Source organism: Chlamydotis macqueenii, chromosome 31, assembly GCF_036417535.1.
Source record: "Chlamydotis macqueenii isolate bChlMac1 chromosome 31, bChlMac1.mat, whole genome shotgun sequence".
NCBI classification, from domain to species: domain Eukaryota; kingdom Metazoa; phylum Chordata; class Aves; order Otidiformes; family Otididae; genus Chlamydotis; species Chlamydotis macqueenii.
This window is the reverse complement of record NC_141586.1, coordinates 198,839-222,349: the sequence shown is the minus strand read 5'-3', so window position 1 is coordinate 222,349 and position 23,511 is coordinate 198,839. Positions and strand designations below refer to the sequence as shown.

General features: G+C 69.4%; 6 protein-coding genes across 8 annotated transcripts; 3 read left to right on the top strand and 3 right to left on the bottom strand.

Annotated features, from left to right (window-relative positions):
- Positions 1 to 517: 517 nt before the first annotated feature.
- Positions 518 to 2,718, bottom strand: ACTMAP (actin maturation protease). The gene is made up of 6 exons (XM_086769145.1): positions 2,498 to 2,718; positions 1,701 to 1,769; positions 1,475 to 1,605; positions 1,255 to 1,384; positions 1,069 to 1,139; positions 518 to 930 (listed from the first exon to the last, which is right to left on the bottom strand). The coding sequence occupies exons 1-6, from the start codon at positions 2,647 to 2,649 to the stop codon at positions 542 to 544; spliced, it is 942 nt and encodes a 313-aa protein (XP_086625271.1). The 5' UTR covers positions 2,650 to 2,718; the 3' UTR covers positions 518 to 541.
- A 131-nt stretch (positions 2,719 to 2,849) lies between these two features.
- On the top strand, positions 2,850 to 4,869 carry SNRPA (small nuclear ribonucleoprotein polypeptide A). Its single transcript, XM_086769181.1, is given in 8 exon segments — positions 2,850 to 2,866; positions 3,266 to 3,358; positions 3,446 to 3,618; positions 3,700 to 3,876; positions 3,956 to 4,129; positions 4,349 to 4,437; positions 4,518 to 4,599; positions 4,601 to 4,869. Coding segments are annotated over 7 exon segments (912 nt in total). The 5' UTR covers positions 2,850 to 2,866; positions 3,266 to 3,285; the 3' UTR covers positions 4,745 to 4,869.
- Positions 4,870 to 5,188: 319 nt separating this feature from the next.
- Positions 5,189 to 9,354, top strand: RAB4B (RAB4B, member RAS oncogene family). The gene is made up of 8 exons (XM_086769182.1): positions 5,189 to 5,330; positions 6,099 to 6,179; positions 6,761 to 6,875; positions 7,544 to 7,606; positions 7,711 to 7,865; positions 7,940 to 8,035; positions 8,192 to 8,322; positions 8,417 to 9,354. The coding sequence occupies exons 1-7, from the start codon at positions 5,315 to 5,317 to the stop codon at positions 8,305 to 8,307; spliced, it is 642 nt and encodes a 213-aa protein (XP_086625308.1). The 5' UTR covers positions 5,189 to 5,314; the 3' UTR covers positions 8,308 to 8,322; positions 8,417 to 9,354.
- Positions 9,355 to 9,746: 392 nt separating this feature from the next.
- Positions 9,747 to 12,312, top strand: LOC147596933 (cytochrome P450 2F3-like). 2 transcript variants are annotated; one of them, XM_086769173.1, is made up of 9 exons: positions 9,747 to 10,063; positions 10,140 to 10,302; positions 10,401 to 10,550; positions 10,617 to 10,777; positions 10,850 to 11,026; positions 11,119 to 11,260; positions 11,346 to 11,533; positions 11,708 to 11,859; positions 11,934 to 12,312. In XM_086769173.1, exons 1-9 carry the CDS (start codon positions 9,893 to 9,895, stop codon positions 12,205 to 12,207), a joined length of 1,578 nt encoding a protein of 525 aa, XP_086625299.1. In that variant the 5' UTR covers positions 9,747 to 9,892; the 3' UTR covers positions 12,208 to 12,312. The 2 variants fall into 2 exon arrangements, with proteins under 2 accessions (XP_086625299.1, XP_086625300.1); XM_086769174.1 differs by having other exon boundaries at positions 9,753 to 10,063; positions 11,708 to 11,849; positions 11,934 to 12,147.
- A 1,609-nt stretch (positions 12,313 to 13,921) lies between these two features.
- LOC147596932 (cytochrome P450 2G1-like) lies at positions 13,922 to 16,196 on the bottom strand. Of its 2 annotated transcripts, XM_086769169.1 has the most exons (5): positions 16,061 to 16,196; positions 15,671 to 15,812; positions 15,086 to 15,273; positions 14,185 to 14,326; positions 13,922 to 14,111 (listed from the first exon to the last, which is right to left on the bottom strand). In XM_086769169.1, exons 1-5 carry the CDS (start codon positions 16,067 to 16,069, stop codon positions 13,930 to 13,932), a joined length of 663 nt encoding a protein of 220 aa, XP_086625295.1. In that variant the 5' UTR covers positions 16,070 to 16,196; the 3' UTR covers positions 13,922 to 13,929. The 2 variants fall into 2 exon arrangements, with proteins under 2 accessions (XP_086625295.1, XP_086625294.1); XM_086769168.1 differs by lacking the exon at positions 16,061 to 16,196.
- A 129-nt stretch (positions 16,197 to 16,325) lies between these two features.
- Positions 16,326 to 17,795, bottom strand: LOC147596931 (uncharacterized). The gene is made up of 4 exons (XM_086769170.1): positions 17,183 to 17,795; positions 16,934 to 17,096; positions 16,549 to 16,698; positions 16,326 to 16,480 (listed from the first exon to the last, which is right to left on the bottom strand). Exons 1-4 carry the CDS (start codon positions 17,778 to 17,780, stop codon positions 16,468 to 16,470), a joined length of 924 nt encoding a protein of 307 aa, XP_086625296.1. The 5' UTR covers positions 17,781 to 17,795; the 3' UTR covers positions 16,326 to 16,467.
- Positions 17,796 to 23,511: the final 5,716 nt, after the last annotated feature.

The following is a 23,511-nucleotide window of genomic DNA, read 5'->3' as shown; positions in this document are numbered from 1 at the left end:
GCCCCCCCAGACCCCCCCAGACCCCCCCCAGCCCCGGGGAGGACACGGCCCCCCCAGACCCCCCCCAGACCCCCCCCAGCCCCGGGGAGGACACGGCTCCCCCAGACCCCCCCAGGACACCCCAGCCCCAGGGAGGACACGGACCCCCAGACCCCCCCCAGACCCCCCCCAGCCCCAGGGAGGACACGGCTCCCCCAGACCCCCCCAGGACACCCCAGCCCCGGGGAGGACACGGCCCCCCCAGACCCCCCCCAGCCCCGGGGAGGACACGGCCCCCCCAGACCCCCCCAGACCCCCCCCAGCCCCGGGGAGGACACGGCTCCCCCAGACCCCCCCAGGACACCCCAGCCCCAGGGAGGACACGGCCCCCCCAGACCCCCCCAGGACACCCCAGCCCCAGGGAGGACACGGCCCCCCCAGACCCCCCCCAGCCCCAGGGAGGACACGGCCCCCCCAGACCCCCCCAGGACCCCCCAGCCCCAAGGAGAACACGCCCCCCCGGCCCAGCACACACGGGTGGGAGGTGAAGGCGGGGGGCCCTTTATTGGGGCGGGGGGTGCAGCAGCACGGCCCGGCCGCGCAGCCCGGCGCGCAGCCCCCCCTCGGGCAGCACGTAGCGGTGCCCGTCCCCCCCCCGGCGGGGGCTCAGCTCGGCCAGCTGCGCGTTGCTGCCGCGCAGCGCCGCCCACCCCCACAGCTGGCAGCGCGGGCTCTTCCCCTGCTGCGCCAGCACCAGCGCCCCCTCCCCAACCGCGGCCCCCTCCCCAACCGCGGCCCCCTCCCCAACCGCGGCCCCCTCCCCAACCGCGGCCCCCTCCGCCCCGTCGCACCACGCCGCCCCGCGCGCCGGCGGGTGGAACAGGTTGGGGATTTCGGGGTCCCGGCGGCACAGGGGGCTCAGCGCCGCGCTCGGGACGCCCAGCAGCACGCCTGCGGGGGGGGGGAACGCCGCTTTTAAGCCCCCCTCCCCAACTGGGAGAGGTGCGGGACCCCCATTTTGGGGCACAGCACCCCCGTTTCGGGGTACGGGACCCCCGTTTCGGGGCGCGGGACCCCGCTGCTCCTCACCCGTCAGCACGGCCCAGTGCGCCCGGTGCCCGCGGCGGCGGCACGGCTCGTGGTTGCTGTCGCCGTCGTAGCTGCGCCGCGGCGTTAAGGAGCGGAAAACCAACCCGAAAACGAAAAGTAAAAGCTAACCCCGAAACGGGGGGGTGGGTGGGGGGGCCGCCCCCCAAAACCGCGCGGGCGGGATACGGGACGAGCACGGGCAGCCCCGCCACGAGGTGCCGCAGGACGCGGGGTCGGTTGGCGCCCCCCAGGCCCCCCGAAATCAGCTCCGCGCGGCACGGGAACAGCTCCTGCGCCAGCGCCGCCATGTCGGCCGCTGCGGGGGGGGGAAGGGGGGGGAATTGGGGTGGGGGGGGGCTGACAGCCCCCAAAACACGAGGTGCCCCCCCCCGGACCCCCCCTCTACCTGAGAACATCTCCCCCCGCGCAGTGAAGCCGCGGCGCTGCGCCGCCCGCAGCAGCTCCCCCAGCCCCACGCCGGGGGGGGCGGGGGGGGGCAGCAGCGCCGCCGCCATGCACAGCGCCACCAGCCCGCACCTGGGGGGGGGGCACGCAGGGTTTGGGGGGGGCGCAGGTTTTGGGGGCTGCAGGAGCCCCCCCACGCCCCCCACCGCCCCCCCCCGAACACTCACTGCGGGCCGTCCTGCAGCAGGGGGGGCGCGGGGCGGTGGAACAGCAGCCAGCAGAGCGGGGGGCTCAGGCTGGGGGGGGGGGCACGGGGGGGGCGGGGGGTGGGCAGGCAGGGCCACCCCCCTCGGGACCCCCCAGGCCGGGTTAGGCCAGGCCCAGCAGCAGCCCCCCGAGGACCCTGCCCGGGTTAGGCTGGGCCCAAAATGCACTCTGACCCCCCCCCCCCGAGCCCCCAGCCCCCCCAAATTCCTCTCAGACCCCTCCAGCCCCCCCAAAAGCCTCTCAGCTCCCCCCAGCCCCCCCAAATTCCTCTCAGACCCCTCCAGCCCCCCCAAAAGCCTCTCAGCTCCCCCCAGCGCCCTCAAATTCCTCTCAGACCCCCTGCAGGTCCCCTCAAAACCCCGCCAGACCCCCCCACGGAGCCCCCCAAAGCCCCTCCAAACTCCCCCGAAGTCCCTCAAAGTCCTCCCGCCCCCCCCCAAAGCCCCCCAGGCCTCCCAAACTCCCTCAGGGCCCGCCCGCCCCCCCCGCAGGCTCCCCTCAATCCTCTGACCCCCCCCAGCCCCCCCAAAGCCCCCCAGACCCCTCTGAGCCCCTCCAACCCTCACCTGAACCCTCTCAGACCCCCCCACGGAGCCCGCAAAAGCCCCCCCAGCCCCCTCCAAACCCCCTCAGACCCCCCTCCAAACCCCCTCAGACCCCCCTCCGAAGCCCCTCAGCCCCCCCCAAGCCCCCCCAAAGCCCCTCAGACCCCCCAAAGCCCCCCCCCCCCCCCCCCGACGCCGGGCCAGGCCCTCACCTCTCCCGCCGCCGCCTCAGCAGCTCCCGGACGCCGCCGTCACCCCCCAGCGCGGCCCCCGCCTGCTCCAGCGCGGCCCGAAGGAGCCGGTCCGGGGGGGGGGGCGGCGGCGGCGGCGGCGGCGGCGGCGGGGGGGGCGGGGGCTGGGCCATGCGGGGGTCAAAGGGCAGCGGGGCGGGAGCGCGGGGTCAGGGGTCGGAGGTCTCCGCTCGCGCCGCCGGCTAGGCCGTGCCCCGCTTTGATTGGCCACCGCGCCGGCGCTGCCCTGGCTCTGATTGGAGGAAGCGGCGGTGGGCGGGCGGAAAACCGGATGCTGCGCTCTTATTGGTTGTTTGGCGGCGGTGCGGGCGGCTGAGGCGGCGGTGGGAGGTGAGGGGCCACGCGGAGGCCTGGGGGGGGGGTCCGGGAGGGGCCTGAGGGGATTTGGGGGGGCCTGGAGGGGCCCAGGAGGCTCAGAGGGGTTTGGGTGGCGGCTTTGAGGGGATTTGGGGGGGCGTGCAGGAGCCTGAGGGTGTCTGGGGGGATCTGAGGGGGTTTGGAGAGGTCCAGGGGTCTGAGAGGGTTTTGGGGGGGGGTCTAGGGGGGCTTGGGGGGGCAGAGGAGGGGCGCAGGCAGTCCTAGGGGCATCCCAAAGGGGTTTTGAGGGGCACTGGGGGAGGACAAGGGGTCTGGCCCCCTGCTGGGGCAGCTTCTCCCTCCCCTCTGCCGGGGGGGGGTTGGGGGTGTTTAAGGGGAGGCAGCCCCCCCCAGCCCCCTCTCTCCCCACAGGCAGGGAGGGGGACCCCGAAATGGCGGTGCAGGATGCGCGCCCCAACCACACCATCTACATCAACAACCTCAACGAGAAGATCAAGAAAGACGGTGAGGGGCTGCGGGGGGAGGCCAGGCCCCGCGGGGGGGGCAGCCTTCCTCCTCGCTTGCCTTCATCTTCCTCCTGCTGTTCCCCAGAGCTGAAGAAATCCCTTTACGCCATTTTTTCCCAATTTGGCCAAATCCTGGATATCCTGGTGTCGCGCAGTTTGAAGATGAGGGGCCAGGCCTTCGTCATCTTCAAGGAGATGAGCAGTGCGACCAACGCCCTGCGCTCCATGCAGGGCTTCCCCTTCTATGACAAGCCCATGGTACGCCCCCCCAAAAAACCCCCGCCAGTTCTCCCCGAAACGCCGTTACCTTTCCCGCTCACCGCCGGCTTTTCCCCGCAGCGCATCCAGTACGCCAAGACCGACTCTGACATCATCGCCAAGATGAAAGGGACTTTCGTCGAGCGCGACCGCAAGCGGGAAAAAAAGAAACCCAAAGGCCAAGACGCACCCGCGGCGAAAAAATCCGGTGGCGGGACCGGCGCGTCGGCGACCGGAGGCATGCAGGGAGCCGTTGCCGTGAGTTTTGGGGGGAACAGGAGGGATTCTGGGGGGGGGGCTGGAAGCGCTCAGCCTCTTTTTGTTTGGTTTTCCGTAGGGAATGGCGGGGCTGAGCCAGGCGCCGCGGATGCTGCACCACATGGCGGGCCAGCCGCCCTACATGCCTCCGCCGGGAATGATCCCTCCGCCCGGAATGGCTCCCGGCGGGATGCCCCCGGGGGCCATGGCCCCCCAGCAGGTGATGCCGGGTCAGATGCCGCCGGCGCAGGCGGTGAGTGCCGGCCTGCGGCCCCCCCGCCCCGCCGACACCGCCCGAAAACGCGGCACCAAAAACGCAGATTTTGGCGCTGAGTTCGGGGAGGGGCTGAGCTTAGGGGGTGATTTTTCAGTAGGAGAGGGGATGTGAGGTTTTTAGGGGGGCGTGGGGGTCTCCCCGCTTTTCGGGGGGGGGGAGGGCTGACACCTTCCACGCCCCCCCCCTCTCTTCTAGTTGTCGGAGAACCCGCCGAACCACATCCTCTTCCTCACCAACCTCCCTGAGGAGACCAACGAGCTGATGCTCTCCATGCTCTTCAACCAGTGGGTGTCTGGGGATTTGGGGGGGGGGGTTGGGGGCTCGGGGGGCCGTGCTGACGGCTGTGCCCCCCCCCCCTGCCCAGGTTCCCGGGTTTTAAGGAGGTGCGGTTGGTGCCGGGCCGCCACGACATCGCCTTCGTGGAGTTCGACACCGAGGTGCAGGCGGGGGGCGGCGCGCGATGCCCTGCAGGGCTTCAAGATCACGCAGAGCAACGCCATGAAGATCTCCTTCGCCAAAAAAATGAAAGTTTTGTCCCCTAAAAAACTTCCTTTCCCCCCCCTTTCTCCCCCCTCCTCTCCCCGAAGGTAAGTTTGGCCCGAGGAAGCCCACCCCACTTCATGCACCCCCCCTGCCCCCCAGCATTGTACCCAGGGTCTCTCTGCAGACATTGCACCTGGAGCCTCTCCCCTAAATAAACCCCCCTCCTGCCGTCCCGCCGCTCGTCTGCTTCGATGGGGGGGTCCCGGGGGTGGGGGAGTTTGGGGGTGGGGGGCGGGGACAAGCATGAATTTGGGGGGGTTGGGGCTGGGGGGGCAGCAGGCTGCAGGGGGTTTGGAGCCTGAGGGGGTTCCGGGTCAGCGCTGGGGGGGGATTTAGGGCTGGGAAGGGCCGAGACTGGGGGCGGGGGGTGCGGTTCGGGGCCGCGCGGAGTTTAGGACCGCGGGGCGCCGTGCCCTGCTGGCCCCGCCCACCCGCCTTCGCCACGCCTCTTTCCGTGCGCGGGGCGCCGCCCTTTTGCCGGTGTTTCCCTCTCCGCGCAGGCGCACAGGACCCGGAAGCGGCTCTCCTGGGCGCCGCCATATTGTGCCCGGTTCCCTTCCGTACGGCCCGGCGGCGGCAGGAGGCGGCGGGGCCCGGCCCGGCCCGGCGGCGCCAGCCATGTCCGAGACCTACGGTGGGTGTGGGGCGGGGGGAGAGCCCGGGGGGGGCTCCGGGCGGGGGCTGCCGGGGCTGGGGAGGCCCCCACAGGGCGTCTGGGGGCCTCAGTGTGGGATGGGGGCCCCTATGTGGGGTGAGGGCCCTATGGAGAGGATCTGTGGGGCCCTGCAGGGAGTGTGGGGATGGGGGGGGTCTGTGGGGCCCTGTGTGGGCTTGGGGGTGCCTATGGGGGCCCTATAGAGAGTATGTGGGGCCCCTATGCGGGGTGGGGGGGTCTGGGGAGCCCTGTAGAGGGTCCGTGGGCCTGTATCGGGTGGGAGGTGCCCCCCTATAGGGGGTCTGGGGGGCCTGCGTGGGGTGGTGGCCCTATAGAGAGGATCTGTGGGGCCTAGCGTGAGGCGGGGGCCCTGTAGAGAGGGTCTGTGGGGCCCTGTGTGGGATAGCGGGGCATCTAGGGGAGCCCTACGGGGCTGGGCGCTTATGGGGCGAGCAGCTGTGAGGCGCTGCCCCTGCCCCAATTTCTCCCGGCGGTTCTCAGGGACACCTGTCCCAGGAGGCTTGGGAGGCAGGGGTTCGGTGCCTCCTGCTTTTCCCGGGGGCCAAACCCCTTTTTTTGGGTGATTTTGGTGGCATTGGAGGGGGAGGGGGTAGAGCCGGCTGCACAATCGCTTCCCCAAGGTCGCTCTCCTCTGCGGGGGCCGCTTCTCGCGGCTGTTTCCCCGTCTCGCCGCCACTGGATGCACCTGAGCGTAAAAACATTTCCTTTTTTAATTGCCCTCTTCAGATTTCCTCTTCAAGTTCCTCGTGATTGGGAGCGCTGGCACGGGCAAGTCCTGCCTCCTCCATCAGTTCATCGAAAACAAATGTGAGTTGCTTTGGTTGGGGTTTTATTGCTGCCGCGCCAGCGCTCGCCCTGCTGGCTTCATCTCTCGGGCCGCTGGAAAATGTTTCTCCAGGAAAGCTTGTGCTAATGGGGGGGGGGGGGGGTAGAAAATCGGGCATTTTTTGTGTTTTGGAGGCTCAGCCCTCCCTGCCAGGTCCAGCGATGGAAAAAGATCTTTTGTGTTTTGGCAGATGAAGAGAGCTTTGCTGCGAAACACTGAAACTTTGTCTCTCTCTTTTAGAATCTTCCCCTTTTTTTGGGTGTTTTTTTTTTTTTGCAGCAGGGCAGAGGGAGGCTTTTGAGCCTGCTTAGTGAAAAGTGCCGTGCCAAACCCTCCTCGGTGCTGCGCTCGGATTTCGTGTGTGCCCGCGCAGTCCTCATGTGCCCTTCTCCCAAAATCACCTCGTAACCAGCTTCCGCTTCGCCGGGGAAATGATCTGGGCAGCGAAGCGCGGCAGGGTTTGCCCGAGGAGCCGCCGTCCCACGCGCAGCGCCGGGGAGAGCTCGTTTTTTTTTTTTTCGGAGCGAGCTGGCGGCGCATTGGGCACCTCTCGTTTCCGCAGTCAAGCAGGACTCGAACCACACCATCGGCGTGGAGTTCGGCTCCAAGGTCGTCAGCGTCGGCGGGAAGACGGTGAAGCTGCAGATCTGGGACACGGCCGGGCAGGAGAGGTTCAGGTAGGGCGGGAGAAATAAAACCTCACAGCACTGGAGCTGTGCGCGAACAGGCGTTTTCAACACTCTGCTTCTTCAGGCTCCTCTTTCTAGGTTTTTGTTTTAAAAACTCGTTTTCCAAAACAACGCCAAGCGCGGCCCCCTCGCTTGTAGCGCGTGGTGCTGAAACACCCGTGTTGTGTGGAGCTGTGGGATTATTTTGGTGGGAAAAGCCCTTCAGGATCGTAAAGCCACCACCGCTGCATCCACCACTCAGTTACGTCCCTGGACGCTGCGTCTCTGCACTTTTTAAGTGGCTGCCCACGATATTCCCAGTATGAGCTGGGACGGCAGGGGGTTTCCCGAGGCGGGAACGCTGCCTGGGCTCGCTGTGTCGCCTCGTTGAACCTCATCCGGCCTTTCCGGGTCCTCCCGCAGTGTTTTCCTCGGGCGGATCGGCGCTGCCGCGCCGTTTGGGGGTGCCGGCGCTCTCGGCGCCACGCTGCAGGTCGCTGGTGACGATATCAATGAGAAATTTTTGGTGCTGGCCCGGAACTCGCCCGGCCGTTCCATGAGAACATCGCTTCCCTTGCTCCGGGCAAGGATCCCAAAAACGCCAGCGTGCGGCCGGTCCTGCCGCGGCTTGCGGGGCTGCTCCTGCTCCAACCCGAGGTTCTCCTCTTCCTCCGCAGATCGGTGACGAGAAGCTACTACCGCGGCGCAGCCGGCGCCCTGCTCGTTTACGACATCACCAGGTGAGTCGCAGCGCCCCGAGGCTTCCCCCCGGGAAAATGCAGGATTCGGCACCCACCGCTTTTTTTTTTTTCCTTTTTTTCTGTTTTTTCCCATCCTGGTCCAGCCGGGAGACCTACAACGCGCTGACCAACTGGCTGACAGACGCCCGCACCCTCGCCAGCCCCAACATCGTCATCATCCTCTGCGGGAACAAGAAGGATCTGGACGCCGACCGGGAGGTGACGTTCCTGGAGGCTTCGCGCTTCGCCCAGGAGAATGGTGAGGGGACAGCAGGAGAAATGCGGCCCGCGGCTAATTGCGGCCCAAGTAACGGGGGTTCTCCTGTCGCGCAGAGCTCATGTTCCTGGAGACCAGCGCCCTGACGGGAGAGAACGTGGAAGAAGCGTTCTTAAAATGCGCGAGGACCATATTGAACAAAATCGAGTCGGGTACGGCCGCTCCCGCTCGGCTCTTCCAGGGTGGAGGAGGGAGGTTTTGAACCCAGACATGGAGATCCGGGATCCCAGGGACGGAGGTTTGGGATCTTTGGCAGGCATTGTAAATCCCAACAGAGTTTTGAATCCTTTCCCCCGGGGTTTTTCCAGGTGAACTCGACCCGGAGAGGATGGGCTCAGGGATCCAGTACGGAGACGCGTCGCTGCGCCAGCTCCGGCAGCCGCGGGGAGCGCAGGCGCAGAGCCGGCAGCAGTGTAGCTGCTGAAACCCCCTTGCCACGGTGAGACCCCCGCGCTGGGGGGGGGCTCGGACGACCCCCGCTCATCGCAGCATCGCTAAAAACCTCTTTTTTTATTGTTCTCCCCTGACGCCAGGACCATGTGCCTCGCTCGCCGAGCCCCGCCTCGCTTCCCGGGAGCCTCCCCGCCCCGTTTCCTCCGTGCCGTGCACCCCCTCCTCCCCCGAAAAGCCCTTGGACTCTGAGTTCGCCCCCGCGGGGGCACCGCTTGGGTTGCGTTTGGCCGAGGTGGCTTCCGTCGCACGCTCTGCGTCGTCCCCGTCCCTGCCGCGGCCGGGTGGGTCGCGTCGTGCCCCCCCTCCCCACCACGCAGGCTGGGTTGCGTTCGCTTTGTTTCAAACCAAACCAACCCCCCCGGGACGCTCCCGGCAGCGTTTCGGGGGGTGCCTGGGTGAAGAGGGGGTTCTCGCCTTGCCACGAAGTGGCAGACCCCTGTGGTGTGGCTGAGACGGAAGGGGGGGGTCGTCCCGTGGTGTTGGGGGGCTGTCCCTGCCCCGCCCCCGCGTTTTGCCTTGTCGTATCTGCGTTTTGCGCCCTCGCCTTTCCCCCAGGAGGAGAGAAGAGCTGGGCTTTCGAGGGGGCACGCGCACACGCTGCCCTCAGCCCCCCCAGCACAGGGAACGGGGGCTGCCCGTGCCGGAAGCCGCTCGCTTGTCCCCCGCGCCCCCACGCCTCTCCTCCTGTGGGGGGGTCCTGTGGCACCCATCAGGGTCTCTGATTCCCCCTCCCCCTGATTTGGGGGCCAACGGCTCCTTTCAGCTCCGTCCGCCCCCAGCCGGGTCCCTGCCCACCGCCCCGGGACGGAGGGGGGGGGCTGTGGATTTTTTTTTTCTGTTTCTGTTTGTTATTTATTGCCCTTGGGGGGGCTGGGGCTGCGTTTTGGTTGGGTTTTGGGTTTTTGTTTTTTTTTTTTTTCTTCTGGAAAAGGATGAAGGAAACAAACCCAACCCCCGCGGCGCTTCCCCTGCTCCGGGTTGTACGAGCGCGATTCTCGGTGATAAAACGTTGATGGTTTCCAGCTCTCTCACTTGGTTGGGGGGGGCGGGGGGGAGCTGTGGCCGTGGGGTGCGCCTGCCCCAAATCCACCCCTCCCCGGGGGGTTGCTGGGGCGCCCCCCGCCCCCCCCGAGCTGCACCCCTCGGGTTTGTGCCGTTATATGGGGGCGGGGGAGGGGGTTCCCCCGCCGGGACGTGCGCCGCCTCTTCTGTCACCCGGGGGGGGTCCTGGGGCGGGGGATGCTCCCAAGCTGAGGGGCAGGGTGGGGCACCCGGTTTTGGGGGCCGGGGTGGGGGGGGCCAGGGTGCGGCAGCCAGTTTTGGGGGCCAGGGCCGGGGGGGGGGGCAGGGAGAAGGAGTTGATCATTAACCGCGGTGGAGCTGTCGGCAAACAGCGCAGGGGAACAGCACCGGGGCCGCGGCCTCTGCCGGGGGCTGCCTGGGGCGTGGACCCCCAGGACCGCAGTGCCCCCCGCCGGCCTCTTGGGGGGGGGTTATATAGCGGGACAGGGGTCCCGCACAGCAAGGAGGGGGTCCCACGCGAGGCACCGCGGAGGATGGAGGCGAGCGGGGTGCTCAGCGTCGCCCTGGTGCTGGCCGTCGGGGGGCTGCTGCTCCTCTGGGGCCGGCGCCGCGGGGGCACTTTGCCCCCCGGGCCCACCCCCCTGCCCTTCCTGGGCAACGTGCTGCAGGTGGAGGTGGCGCAGCTCATCCCCTCGCTCTGCAAGGTGAGCGCCGAGGGCGCCGAGAGGGGGTCCCGTGCTGGGGGTCCCCCCGGCCCCCCTTTAATCCCTCTCCGCACAGCTCAGCGCGATTTACGGCCCCATCTTCACCTTCCACCTGGGCTCGCGGCCCTGCGTCGTCCTCTCGGGCTACCGCGTGCTGAAGGAGGCCCTGGTCGACCGCGCCGAGGAGTTCAGCGGCCGCGGCGACTTCCCGGCCGTGCAGCAGTGGAGCCGCGGCAACGGTGAGAGCCCGTGCCGCTGCCGCAGGGATCCGGCAGGGCTGCCGGCGGTGCCCTGACCCCGTTTTTTGGGGGAGTGTGTCCCCCCTACTCTTGCGCAGGGATCGTTTACGGGACCGGGGAGCGCTGGCGGCAGCTGCGCCGATTCGCCATCACCACCCTGAAGAGTTTCGGCATGGGCAAGCGCGGCGCCGAGGAGCGAGTCTGCGAGGAAGCCCAGCACCTCCTCCAGCACCTCCGGCAGACCGGCGGTACGACCCCCCCCGCCCCCCAGAGCCTCCCCCCGCCCCGGCCCTGACCCCTCCGCCCCGTTTTAGGGCAGCCCTTCGACCCCACTTTCTTGCTGAGCTGCGCAGGCTCCAACATCATCTGCTGGCTTGTTTTCGGCGAGCGCTTCGAGTACGAGGACGAGCAGTTCCTCACCCTCATAGGCCTCATCAATGCCAACTGGAAGCTGATGAGCTCGACCTGGGGGCAGGTGGGAATTTGGGGCGCCCCCTTCCCTCTGCTTCCCCTCGCTGCCCCCTTTCACCCTGCCTTCCTCCCGCAGCTGCTCTTCATCTTCCCCAACGTCATGCGGTTTGTGCCGGGGCCGCACCGGCAGATCTATGCCAACTACTTGCGGCTGGCCGAATTCGTGGGGGAGCGGGTGCGGAGGAACCGGCAGAGCTTGGACCCCCAAAACCCTCGGGATTTCATCGACTGCTTCCTCCTCAAGATGCGGCAGGTATCCCGCGCCTCGCCCCGGCCCACCAAACTTCCCCGCGGGGCGCTGGTGTCTGACGTGGAGCTGGGGAACCCCCCTCCTTCCCTCGGCAGGAGAAGGGGAACCCCGACACGCATTTCACTGAGGACACGCTCTCCAAAACCGCCGTCAACCTTTTCTTCGCGGGGACGGAAACTGTCAGCTCTACCCTTAAATACGGGCTGCGCATCCTGCTGCGGCACCCCGAGGTGGAAGGTGCAGCCGCGGGGGCGGGAGAAGGGGGCACGGGGGCGTGCGGCTGCACCGCTGACCCCTCTGCATCCCCCCCCGCCCCCCCCAGCCCGCCTGCACGAGGAGATCGACCGCGTGATCGGGCGGCACCGCGGCCCCCGCATGGCGGACCGCAGCCGCATGCCCTACACCGACGCCGTCATCCATGAGATCCAGCGCTTCGCCGACATCGTGCCCATGGGCGTGCCCCACACCACCACCCGGGACGTCCTCCTGCGCGGCTACACCATCCCCAAGGTGCCATGGGTGGCTGCCCTGGGCTCCCCCCGCCCCGGGCTTGTTGAGCTTTATTTGGGCTTGTTTAGGCTTATTTTTTTATTTTTATTTTCTGTTTGTAGACTTTATTTATTTTATTAACCTGTAAATTGTATTTGTTTGTTTATTTGTCTGCTTCCCCCTCCCGGCGCCCAGGGCACGAACGTCATCCCGCTACTGTGCACCTCCCAGTTTGACCCCAGCCAGTTCGCCAACCCCCAGGCCTTCGACCCCGGGCACTTTTTGGACGAGAGCGGCCGCTTCAAGCGCAACGACGCCTTCATGGCCTTTTCGGCGGGTGAGGAGAGGTGGGCGCACGAGGCCCTCCCACCCCACCCCGCCCCACCCCACCCCCGGGGTGCTGACGGCCGCTGCCTTGCAGGGAAGCGCGTGTGCTTGGGCGAAAGCCTGGCCACCATGGAGCTCTTCATCTTCCTCACCGCCATCCTCCAGCGCTTCCGCCTGCGGGCGGAGGGAGAGCCGGCCGCCATCGACATCACCCCCGAATCCAGCGGCCTGGGGAACATCCCCCGCCCCTACCGCCTCTCCCTCGTCCCGCGCTGAGCCCCCCCTCAGTAAAACCCCCTCCGTGCGCCCCCCGCTCTCCCTCCCACGGGCTGGGGTCACCGGGACCCCCACGTCCCCCCGGCATGTAGCCGTGGGCTGCGGAGGGAAGATGCTGGAGATCTGGGGACAGAGGGGGCGTCCAATCGCTAATTAACCCCCCTGCCCCACCGCTAATCGGAAAGCGGCCCCCACGAGGGCTGCGCCTTGCGCAATGAGCGGCCGGCAGCGGCGTGCCAGGCGCGGCTGAGAGCCAGGGCTTAATTAAGCAATCGATAATTGCTGACGAAGCGTGGCGGGTGGTTGATGATCGCTGATTGTTGCACCGTCAATAAGCGCCGAGGAGGCGTGCCATGCAATTAACAGTCCATAATGGAGAGCACGGTGCCGTTACTTACGATTCCTGATCGACATCGTGCAATTAGCCACTGAGCCCCTCCTGCAGTTTGTGCTCAACGATGATCGGTAATCGGTGATTAATCAGGAGGGATTAATGAGGAGTGAGCCTGGGCTAACGAGCAGCCTGTCCTGCTCCGCGTCCTGGCTGCGCATCCCTGGGTGCAGGAATTGTTCTGGGGGAGGTTTGGCGAGGGCTCGGCGTGGGCGACGCGGCACGGGCAAGGCTGCGGCCAGAGGTGCCCCCCGAATCCCCTACTCGCTCCCCTTGCTAGCACCCGCGTCCCACCACTGGCGTGGTCCCACCACCCCCAAACCCCCTCCTTTCCCCCCCAAACCCCGTCCTTTCCCCCCCAAACCCCCTCCCTTCACCCCCAGACCCCCTCCTTTCGACCCAAACCCCGTCCTTTCACCCCCAGACCCCTCCCCACGCCACAAACCCCGTCCTTGCACCCCAAACCCCGTCCTTGCACCCCAAACCCCATCCCCACGCCCCAAACCCCGTTTCCCACACCTCGGCCCTGTGAGGGGTAGGGGGCTCCTGTGCCCCCCTGCCCCACATCCCCCCGACAGGGCGCTGGAGTCCCAGCCCTCCCCTGGTGCAAACCAGTGACCCCACAACTGGAATTTGCTGGAAACTTTATGAGCTGTGGGCCCACGCGGGGGTGGGGGTGTCCTGGTGCTGGGGGGGTCCTGGTGCCAGGGTGGGGTCTTGGGGGGGGTGTCCCCACTGCCGGGGTGTCTTGGTGCTGGGGGAAGGGGGCTTTGTCCTGAGGGGAGTCCTGGGGGGGGGCACATGTTCCTGGGGCCGGAGTGGGGGGGTCACAGAGCCACAGGAGGGTCTCGGTGGGGGGGGGGGGTCCCGGTGCTGGGAGAGGGTCTTGGTGCAGGGGGGTCTCGGGGGGGGCGGGGTCCCGGTGCTGGGAGAGGGTCTTGGTGCCAGGGTGGGGTCTCGGTGGGGGGCTCCTGGAGGAGGGTCCCGGTGCTGGGGGGGTCCCGGTCCTGGGAGGGGGTCTTGGTGCAATGAGGGGGTCTCGGTGTGTGAGGGGTCCTGGGGTGGCAGGGGTGTACTGGTGCCAGGGTGGGGTCTCGGTGGGGGGCTCCTGGAGGAGGGTCCCGGTGCTGGGGGGGTCCCGGTCCTGGGAAGGGGGTCTTGGTGCAATGAGGGGGTCTCGGTGTGTGAGGGGTCCTGGGGTGGCAGGGGTGTACTGGTGCCAGGGTGGGGTCTCGGTGGGGGGCTCCTGGAGGAGGGTCCCGGTGCTGGGGGGGTCCCGGTCCTGGGAAGGGGGTCTTGGTGCAATGAGGGGGTCTCGGTGTGTGAGGGGTCCTGGGGTGGCAGGGGTGTACTGGTGCCAGGGTGGGGTCTCGGTGGGGGGGTCCTGGAGGAGGGGGTCCCTGTCCTGGGGGGGGCGCGGGGGTCAGCGGGCCAGCACACGCAGGCGGTAGAGCGGGGGGATGTTGGCGAAGCCGCTCTGCAGCGGGGCGGTGGGCAGCTGGGCGGGGGGCAGCAGCGGCTGCAGGCGCAGGCTCTGCAGGATGGCGGTGAAGAAGAGGAAGAGCTCCATCCTCGCCAGGGCCTCGCCCAGGCACACACGCTTGCCTGCCGGGGAGCGCGTCAGCGGGGCCGCGGGCGGCAGCCGGGGGTCCGGGGAGCCCCCCGCCGCCCCCAGTACCGGAGGAGAAGGCAACAAAGGCGTCGTTGCGCTTGAAGGCCCCGCGCTCGTCCAGGAAGTTGGCGGGGTCGAAGGCGTCGGGGCACGCGAAGGCGTCGGGGTCATGGAGGACGGAGCTGAGGAGAGGGTACACCTCGGTGTCCTGAGTGGGGGACACGGGGGTCAGCGGGGGACACTGCGGGGGACACCTCGGTGTCCTGAGTGGGGGGACACAGGGGTCAGCGGGGGACACTGCGGGGGACACCTCGGTGTCCTGAGTGGGGGGACACGGGGGTCAGCGGGGGACACTGCGGGGGACACCTCGCTGTCCTGAGTGGGGGGACACGGGGGTCAGCGGGGGACACCTCGGTGTCCTGAGTGGGGGGGACACGGGGGTCAGCGGGGGACACTGCGGGGGACACCTCGGTGTCCTGAGTGGGGGGACACGGGGGTCAGCGGGGGACACTGCGGGGGACACCTCGCTGTCCTGAGTGGGGGGGACACGGGGGTCAGCGGGGGACACTGCGGGGGACACCTCGGTGTCCTGAGTGGGGGGACAAGGGGGTCAGCGGGGGACACTGCGGTGTCCTGAGTGGGGGGCATGGGTTCAGCACACGGGACAGTGCGGCGTGCACAAGGAAGCGTGCGTGGGGCAAGCGTGCACGGGGAAGCAGGCGTGCAGCAGGTGTGCACAGAGCACGGGGCAGAGTGTGCAGGGAAGCACGCGTGCAGCACATGTACGTGGAGCGGTGTGCATGGGGAAGCACGCATACAGCACGCATGGAGCCGTGGGCATAGGGAAGCACGCGTGCAGCAGGCATGCATGAGGCGGGATGCACGGGGAAGCAGGCGTGCACAAGGAAGCAGGTGTGTGCAGAGCGCTGTGCTTGTGCAGCTGACGGGCAGCAGGCACGCGTGGCACCTTGGGGATGAGGTAGCCGCGGAAGAGCGTGTCGCGCGTGACGCGGTGCGGCACGTTCATGGGGATGAGGTCGCTGACGCGCTGGATCTCGTGGATGACGGCGTCCGTGTAGGGCATGCGGCTGCGGTCCTCGGCACGGGGGGCCCGCTGCCGCCCGATCACGCGGTCGATCTCCTCGAAGACCTTTTCTGAGGGGGCACGAACCCTGCCGCCCTTGCATGACCGGCGTGCGCCCCACTGCCCTTGCATGACCGGCGTGAACCCCGCTTGCCTTGCACAACCGGTGTGAACCCTGCTGCCCTTATACGGCCGTCGTGTGCCCTGCTTCCCTCGCACGGCCAGCACGAACCCCACTTCCCTTCTGCGGCTGGCATGAACCCAGCTTCCCTCGCACGGCTGTCGTGTGCCTCCCTTGCACAGCAACCATGGACGCTGCTTCTCTTGCACGGTCAGCGTGAACCGTGCTTCACTCGCACAATCATTGTGCACCCCGCTTCCCTTGCACGGCTGGCGTGAACTCCGCTTGCCTTGCACAACCAACGTGAGCCCCACTTCTCTTGCGCGACGGGCGTGCGCCCCACGTACCTTGCACGTCCGGGTACTTCATGAGCATGAGGAAGCCGTAGCGGAGCGTGGAGCTGACGGTCTCGGTCCCAGCGAAGAAGAGGTTGAGGGTGCTCAGTTCCAGGTTCTCTGTGTTGAACTCCGACGAGGGGTTGTCCTTCTCCTGCGGGCGGGAGCACGCACGTGTGCACCTCGGGGCGCACGAGAGCGCGTGGGAGGACCCCTGGGCGCGCAAGGGAGCTGGGTGCACGGGATCATCCCTGCGTGTGCGAGAGATCCGGGGGCAGGGGAGCAGCCGTGGGTGCACAAGGGACGTGGGTGCCGGGGAGCACCCTGAGCGTGCAAGGGAGCTGGGCGCACGAGGGCTGCGGGCGCGCGAGGGCTGCAGGCGCGCGAGGGCTGCGGGCGCACCTTCTCCATCTGCAGCAGGAAGCAGTCGATGTAGTCCCGCGGGAAGCCGGCCTCCAGGCTCTCGGCGTTTTTTCCGCACGCGCCGGGCGATGAAGCTCCTCATCCTCGCCAGCAGCCGCGGGATCTTGATGTGCGGGCCCGGGAAGTACTGCAGGAACGACTCCCCCATCTCGTAGAACTGCGGGACCGAGGGGTTAGCGCCGGCCGGGACCCTGCGCCCCCCCTTTCCCCCCGCCCCCCCTGCCTCCCAGCCCCCCACCTGCGCCCAGGGGGTGCTGATTTCCCGGAAAATCTCGTTCATCATCTGCAGCAGCTCCAGGAACTCGGCGTCACGGTAGTCGAAGCGCTTCCCAAAGACCATGGCGCAGATGACGTTGGAGACGGCGCAGCTCAGCAGGTACGTGGGGTCAAAGGGCTCCCCTGCGTGCCACGGGGGTCAGCGCCCACGGCTGGGCCGGGACCCCCCGCCCCCAAAAGCCCTCCGGTACCTTGGGTGCTGCGCAGCTCGTCCACCAGCGCCTGCGCCTCCTCCTGGATGCGGCCCTCGATGCCCTTGCGCCCCATCCCGAAATCCCGCAGCACCGTCAGCGAGAAGCGGCGCAGCTGCCGCCAGCGCTCCCCGTTGGAGAAGACCACCCCTGCGCGTGGGGGGGGGTGAGCACCCAGACGTGGGGAGGGGGCACCCAGAAATGGGGAAATGGGGGGTGGGCACCCGGAAATGGGGAGGGGGCACCCAGAACTTGGAGGGGCGCAAGGGGATGAGCACCCACGGGGGGGCGTTGGCGCCAGCGCCCATGGGGGCGCGGGGACGAGCCCCTCACCCGCTCAGCACCCGCCGAGCCCGTGCCACCATCGCCCTGACGCTGCGCTCACCGTGCCCGCGGAAGGTGCTCTCCAGCGTTGGCATGCGCCCGCGCCCCGCGAAGGCCTCGGCGTTCTCCACCAGCGCCTCCCGCACGGCCGCCGCCCCCCGCAGCACCACCACGGGCCGCCGGCCCAGGTAGACGGTGAACACCGGCCCATACGCCTGGCTCAGCTGCGGGTGGGGCGGGTGGGCGCCGTGCGGGTGCCCCCCGCCCCAAATCCCCGCAACCCCCCCCAAAAATGCTCCCCGCGCCCCACCTTCATCAGCGACTGGTAGGTGCGGGATGGGGAGATCTGCAGCAGGTTGCCCAGCACGGGCAGCGCGAGCGGGCCGGGGGGCAGGCGGCCGCGGCGCGGGCGCAGCGCAAGGAAGAGGAGGAGGAGGAGGGCGAGGAGCAGGAGGAAGGGCGCGCTGGCCTCCATGGCGGCGCACGGCTCGGCTGCTCGGCAGGCCCGGCCGGCGTCCGCTCTCCCTATTTATGCGGTTGCACAAGAGGCGGCGGCGGCGGCCGCTGGGCTCATGCCTCGTGCCGGGGCCACGCCTGGGCACGGCCGGGCTCTGCAGGCCTCGTGCGCGGCCCTCGTGCGTGACCCTGCGCCCCGGTGCGTGACCCCGCACGCTTGTGCACAGCCCTGGTGCGTGGCCCCGTGTCCTCGTGCGAGGCCCCGTGTCCCCGTGCAAGGCCCCACGTCCTCGTGCGTGGCTCCATGGCCCTGGTGCGTGGCCCTCATACGTGACCTCAGACCCTCGTGCATGACCTCGAGACCTGGCGCGTGGCCCCGTGCGTGTCCCTGAGCCGTGGTGCACGGCCCTGAGCCCTGGTGCACGGCCCCATGCAGCTGTGCGTGTCCCCATGCGTGGCCCCGTATCCCTGTGCAAGGCCCTGTGTCCCCATGCACAGCTCCGTGTCCCCGTGCGTGGCTTCATGAGTGACCCTGCGCCCTCGTGCATGACCTCGAGCTCCGGTGCGTGTCCCCGTGCATGGCCTCGTGTCCCAGTGTGTAGCCCTCGTGCGCGACCCCAAGCCCTCATGCATGACCCTGAGCCCTGGTGCGTGTCCCCGTGTCCTCATACATGTCCACACGCGTGTCCCCCAGCCCCGGTGCTGCCCCGTGCACAGCAGGGGTCTCACCGCAGCAGCGTCCCCGCAGGCAGCAGCAGCAGGGAGGCGGAGGAGGAGGAGGGGGAGGGCCGCGGGCCCTGCACAGGTGGGTGTTGCACAACCGGCGCACCCCCCTCGCACGTGGAGCTGGGGGGTGACGCGGCGGCGGCGGCACCCAGTGTGCAAACACCCGCGGCCCCGGGGCGCCCCGGCCTGCACGTGCACGGCCCCGTGTCCTGGCGTGTGGCCCCGTGCACTCCTCTGCGGCCCCGTGCCCTCATGCGCGGCTTCATGTGCCTCACGCGTGTCCCTGTGCCCCTCTGTGTGCCCCCTTGTCCCCGTGCACATCCCTGCTGCGTGATCACGCCATCCCGTGCTGCGCCATGCTGTGTCATGGCTTGATCTGCCACACCGTGCCATGATACGCCAGGCCGTGCCACGCCGCGCCGTGACCTGCCATGCTGTGCCATGGTATCCCACACCGTGCCACGCCGTGTTATGCCGTGATCTGCCGTGTCACACCATGATCTGCCACACTGCGCCATGATATGCCAGACCGTGTTGTGCCGTGTTGCACCGTGCTGCATCATGCCATGCTGTGCCGTGCTGTGCTGTGATCTGCCACGCCGTGCCGTGCTGCACCGTGACATGCCACGCCATGCCGTGTTGTGCCGTGATCTGCCACACCATGCTGCGCCGTGCCATGCCGCCTCATGCCGTGCCGTGTGCCATGTGACACCTTTCCAATGCCCCGTGCACACAGCGACACGCACCAGGGCACGGGGACACATGGGGACACACATGAAGACACAAGAACACGCAGCAGGGACACGCGTGAGGGGTGCAGGGCCGTGCGCAAGGACATGGGGACATGCAGCAGAGACACAGGGACAAGTGTGAGCACAAAGGGACATGCAGCAGGAACAGGGGGACATGCATGAGGACATGCACGAGGACACACATGAGGACATAGGGACACAGGGGGACATGCACATGGGGCACAGAGACACGCACGAGGACACAGGGACACGCATGAGGACTGGGGGCCACGCATGAGGGGCACAGGGACACACACCAGGGCACAGGGCCACGCACGGGGACAAGGAGACACGTGTCCCCATGTGTCCCTGTGCGTGTCCCCGTGTCACAGAATCATGTATGTCCTTGTGTGTCCCCATGCATGTCCTCAGGTCCTGGTGTGTGTCCCCGTGCCCCTTGTGCGTGCCCCTGTATCCCTACTGCGTGTCCCCATGTCCTCATACATGTCCCTGTGTTCTCATGAGTGTCCCCGTGTGTCCCTGTGTGTGTCCGCATGTCCCCGTGTCCCCTTGTGTCCCCGTGTGTCCTCGTGCATATCCCCATGTCCCTGCCGCGTGTCCCTTTGTGCTCATGCGTGTCCCCATGTCCCTGCTGCATGTCCTTGTGTCCTCGTGTGTGTCCCCGCGTGTCCCCGTGCCCTGGCGTGTGTCGCTGTGCCCACGGGGCACTGGAAAGGTGTCACACGGGGCACGGCACGGCACAGCAAGGCGGGGCACGGCACAGCATGACACCGCACGGCGTGATGTAGCATGTGCAGCACGGAATGGCGTGGCAGATCACGGCACGGCACAGCGTGGCATGATGCAGCACAGCGCGACGCGGCACGGCACGGTCTGGCATATCACGGCGCAAGTGTGGCAGATCATGGTGTAACATGGCATGGCACGGCACGGCGTGGCAGATCACGGCACAACACGGCGTGGCACGGTGTGGGATACCATGGCACAGCATGGCAGGTCACGGCGCGGCGTGGCACGGCCTGGCGTATCATGGCACGGTGTGGCAGATCATGCCATGACACAGCACGGCGCGGCACAGGATGGCGTGACAGATCACGGGACAGCGTGGCAGATGACGGCGCAGCGTGGCACAGCACGGCACAGCGTGGCATGATGCAGCACGGCGTGGCACAGCGTGGCATGGCCCGATGTATCACGGCACGGTGCGGCAGATCATGGCACGACATGGCACGGTGCAGCACGGGATGGCGTGGCGGATCACGGGACGGCCTGGCAGGTCGCGGCGCGGCACAGCGTGGCACGGGATGGCGTGGCGGATCATGGGACGGGCTGGCAGGTCGCGGCGCGGCACAGCGTGGCACGGGATGGCGTGGCGGATCACGGGACGGGCTGGCAGGGCGCGGCGCGGCGCGGCACAGCGTGGCACGGGATGGCGTGGCGGATCACGGGACGGGCTGGCAGGTCGCGGCGCGGCGCGGCACAGCGTGGCACGGGATGGCGTGGCGGATCACGGCGCAGTGCGACAGACAGCGGCGGGTCGCGGCGCGGGAGCACACGGCCTCGCCCGGCCTGGCCGCAGCTGGGCTGTCTCGCACCCGCGCCCTGACATCAGCGCGTCCCGCGCCAGCGCTGCTGCCACCACCACACCGTCACCACCGCCACACCGTCACCATCGCCACCAGCGTCACCATCGCCACCATTGCCACCGGCACCACTGCCCATAGCCGCGCCTGGCCGGGGCCACACCCCGCTGCACTCACTGCACCCACGTGGGGCAGGGGCTGGGTGGGCGCACCCGGGGGGCACCAGGACCCCCAGCCCCAGGGTGGCAGCGCAGGCGCACGGGGAGCACGAGCCCACCTGGCCCCACCCACGTCCCCGTCCCGTGTCCCACCCGTGTCCCCGTCGCTGTCCCCAGCCCCGTGCCCCCACTGAGGGGGTCAGGGAGTCAAACTGGGTGTTGAGGCTCAAACTGGAGCCGAGGGGGTGCAAACTGGGAGCTGGGGGTGGTGCAGGCCGTGGTGCGACGGCCTGACACGGGGCCAACCGCATCGCACGGGGCCATCGGTGTCGCACGAGGCCTGTTGGTGTCACACGAGGCCTGTTGGTGTCACACAGAGCCTGTGGGCGTTGTGCTGGCCGACCGTGTCGCACGAGGCCCATGGGTGTCACACGAGGCCCATCGGCGTCGCACGAGGCCCGTCGGTGCCACACGGGCGTGCAAGCCTTGCACGAGGCGCGTTCCCCTCGCGCGGGGCTGGCGGGTGTTGCCCGGGGATGTCAGCTTCGCCCGGGGCACGCTGGCCTCGCACGGTGTCGCACGAGGCGCGGGGCCCTCACACGGGGACATGGTAACGGGGCGCACGGGGCCGTCACTGTCACACGGCGGTGTCATGGGGGGGGGGGGGTGCTGAGGCCATGCAAACGCCCAGCACCGGGGTCCTCAGGGGTCCCCGTAGCGGGGGAGGGGCGAGGGGGGGGTCCCCGCGGGGGGAGGGGGTCCCTGGGCAGTGGCCCCTCCCCCTTCACTCTGAGTTGGGGGGGGAAGCACCCGACGGCAGGGAGCCCCCTCCCCCAGTTCCTCTCCCAGCACTTTAGGGGGGCGGGGGGGGCAGCGGGGGGGGGGGGCAGGGTTGTCTGAGCCCCCCACCCCCCAGCGCTGCCCGCATCCCCTTTGGGGTCCCCCCGGGCCCAGTTTGGGGTTCCCCCCCCCATATTGGAGTTCCCCCCGGCTCCACCTCCCCCCAGTTTGCCCCCCCCCCCGCCCCGTTTCGGGTCTCCCCCGCTCCATCCCCCAGCCTCCCCCCAGCTCGGGGCCCCCCTCGGTCCCAGTTCGGGAATCCCCCAGCCCCGGTTTGGAGTCCACCCCCAAGTTGGGGCCCTCCCTGCTCCACCCCCCCATTTCGGGGTCCGCCCCCCCCTCTCCCCCCGGCCCAGTTTGGGGTGTGCTCCCCCCATTTCACAGCCCCTCCCCCCCCGGTCCCGTCCCGTACCCCCGCTCCCATTTCGCTTCCCCCCCCCTTCCCCCCCCCCCTCGGGCGCGGCCGCCGCGTCCCAGCAAAAACTTTTCCCTCCCCGCCCCCCCCTCCCTCCCCCCCCCGCCCCTCCCCCGCCCCCCGCCCCCGCCCGGCTCCGCCGCTGCCTCCGGTTTCCCCTCCGGTGGGTCCGGTCCCGCCGCGGGTGGGGGGGCGACGATGGGGCGGGGGCGGCGGGGGCGCTGCTGGCTCTGCTGGCGGCCGCCGCCCTGGGATCGGGCCCGGCCCCGCCCGGTGAGTGGGGGGGGTCACGAGTGGGGGGAGTCACGAGTGGGTGGGGGTCCTGAGGGGCGGGGGGTCCCGGGTGGGTGAAATCGCGGGGGGGGGGTTGATATAGGATGGGACCCGGGCGAGGGGGTGCCGGAGGGGTGCGGGGGCTCCTGAGTGGGTGGGTGGGTCTCGAGTGGGTGGGGGTCGCGATGGGTTGTGGTCCTGGGGAGAGGAAACCCCCGGGGGGGGGGGGGGGCTGGTGGGAGGGGGGACCCGGGGGGGTCTTGAGTGGGCGAGGGGGTCCCGAGTGGGTGGGGGGGTCTCGAGTGGGGGGGGGGTGTCCCGGTTGGGTGTGGTCCTAGGGGTGGAGACCGCGGGGGGAGGGAGCCGGGAGTGGGGAAGCCGGGGGAGGGGGTGCCGGGGGGGAGGGGAAGGGGTCCCGAGTGGGCGGGAGGGTCCCCAGGGAGGGGGGGGGCGGATCTTGAGTGGGGGGTAGTCCGGTGGGGAGGTCTCGGGGGAGAAATCGGGGGGGGGGGCTCATGAGGGATGGGGGGGGTCCTGAGTGGATGCAGGTCTCGGAGGAGGCCCCGGGTGGGGGGTGCGGGGGGTCTCGGTGGGGAGGGGACCCGAGGGGGGTCCGGCGGGGCCCCCCCGTGGGTTCGGGGGGGGAAATGCCGGAGATGCCTGAGGGGTCCCGGGGGAGCTGGGGGGAGGCGGGGGGGGGGGCCGTGACCCCCCACTTCCCTTCCCACGCCCCGCCGCGACCCCCCCCCCGCCCCCCCCGGGACCCGGGTGTCTGGGCCGGGCCGGTCCCCTCCCCCAGTTTGGGGGGCACGGTGCCTCCCCCACCCCCAGGCACTGGGGGGGCTGTGGGGTGGGACAGGGTCCAGTGGGGGTTCTGGGGGGGCGGGGGTCCCGGGAACGGTGGGGGGCAGTGGGGCTCCTAGGGGTGGGTGGGGGTCCCGGGAGGGGTCCTGGGGATGGTGGCGGTCCCAAGGGTGGGCGGGGGTCCCAGTGGGGGTCCTGGGGGGTAGTGGGGGTCCCAGGGGTGGGTGGGGGTCCCGGGAGGGGTCCTGGGGATGGTGGCGGTCCCAAGGGTGGGCGGGGGTCCCAGTGGGGGTCCTGGGGGGCAGTGGGGGTCCCAGGGGTGGGTGGGGGTCCCGGGAGGGGTCCTGGGGATGGTGGCGGTCCCAAGGGTGGGCGGGGGTCCCAGTGGGGGTCCTGGGGGGCACTGGGGGTCCCAGGGGTGGGTGGGGGTCCCGGGGGGCACGCTGAGCCCCCTGCCCCCCCAGCGCTGCGGTTCCTGGAGCAGCCCTCCAACGTCAGCTGCGCGGTGGGGCAGCGCGTGCAGCTGCGGTGCCGGGTGGGGGGCGCGGGGGGGCCCCCCGAGCTGGGCTGGCGGCGCGACGGGCGCGCGCTGGAGCTGGCCGACAGCGACCAGGCCCAGGTCCCGCTGGGCG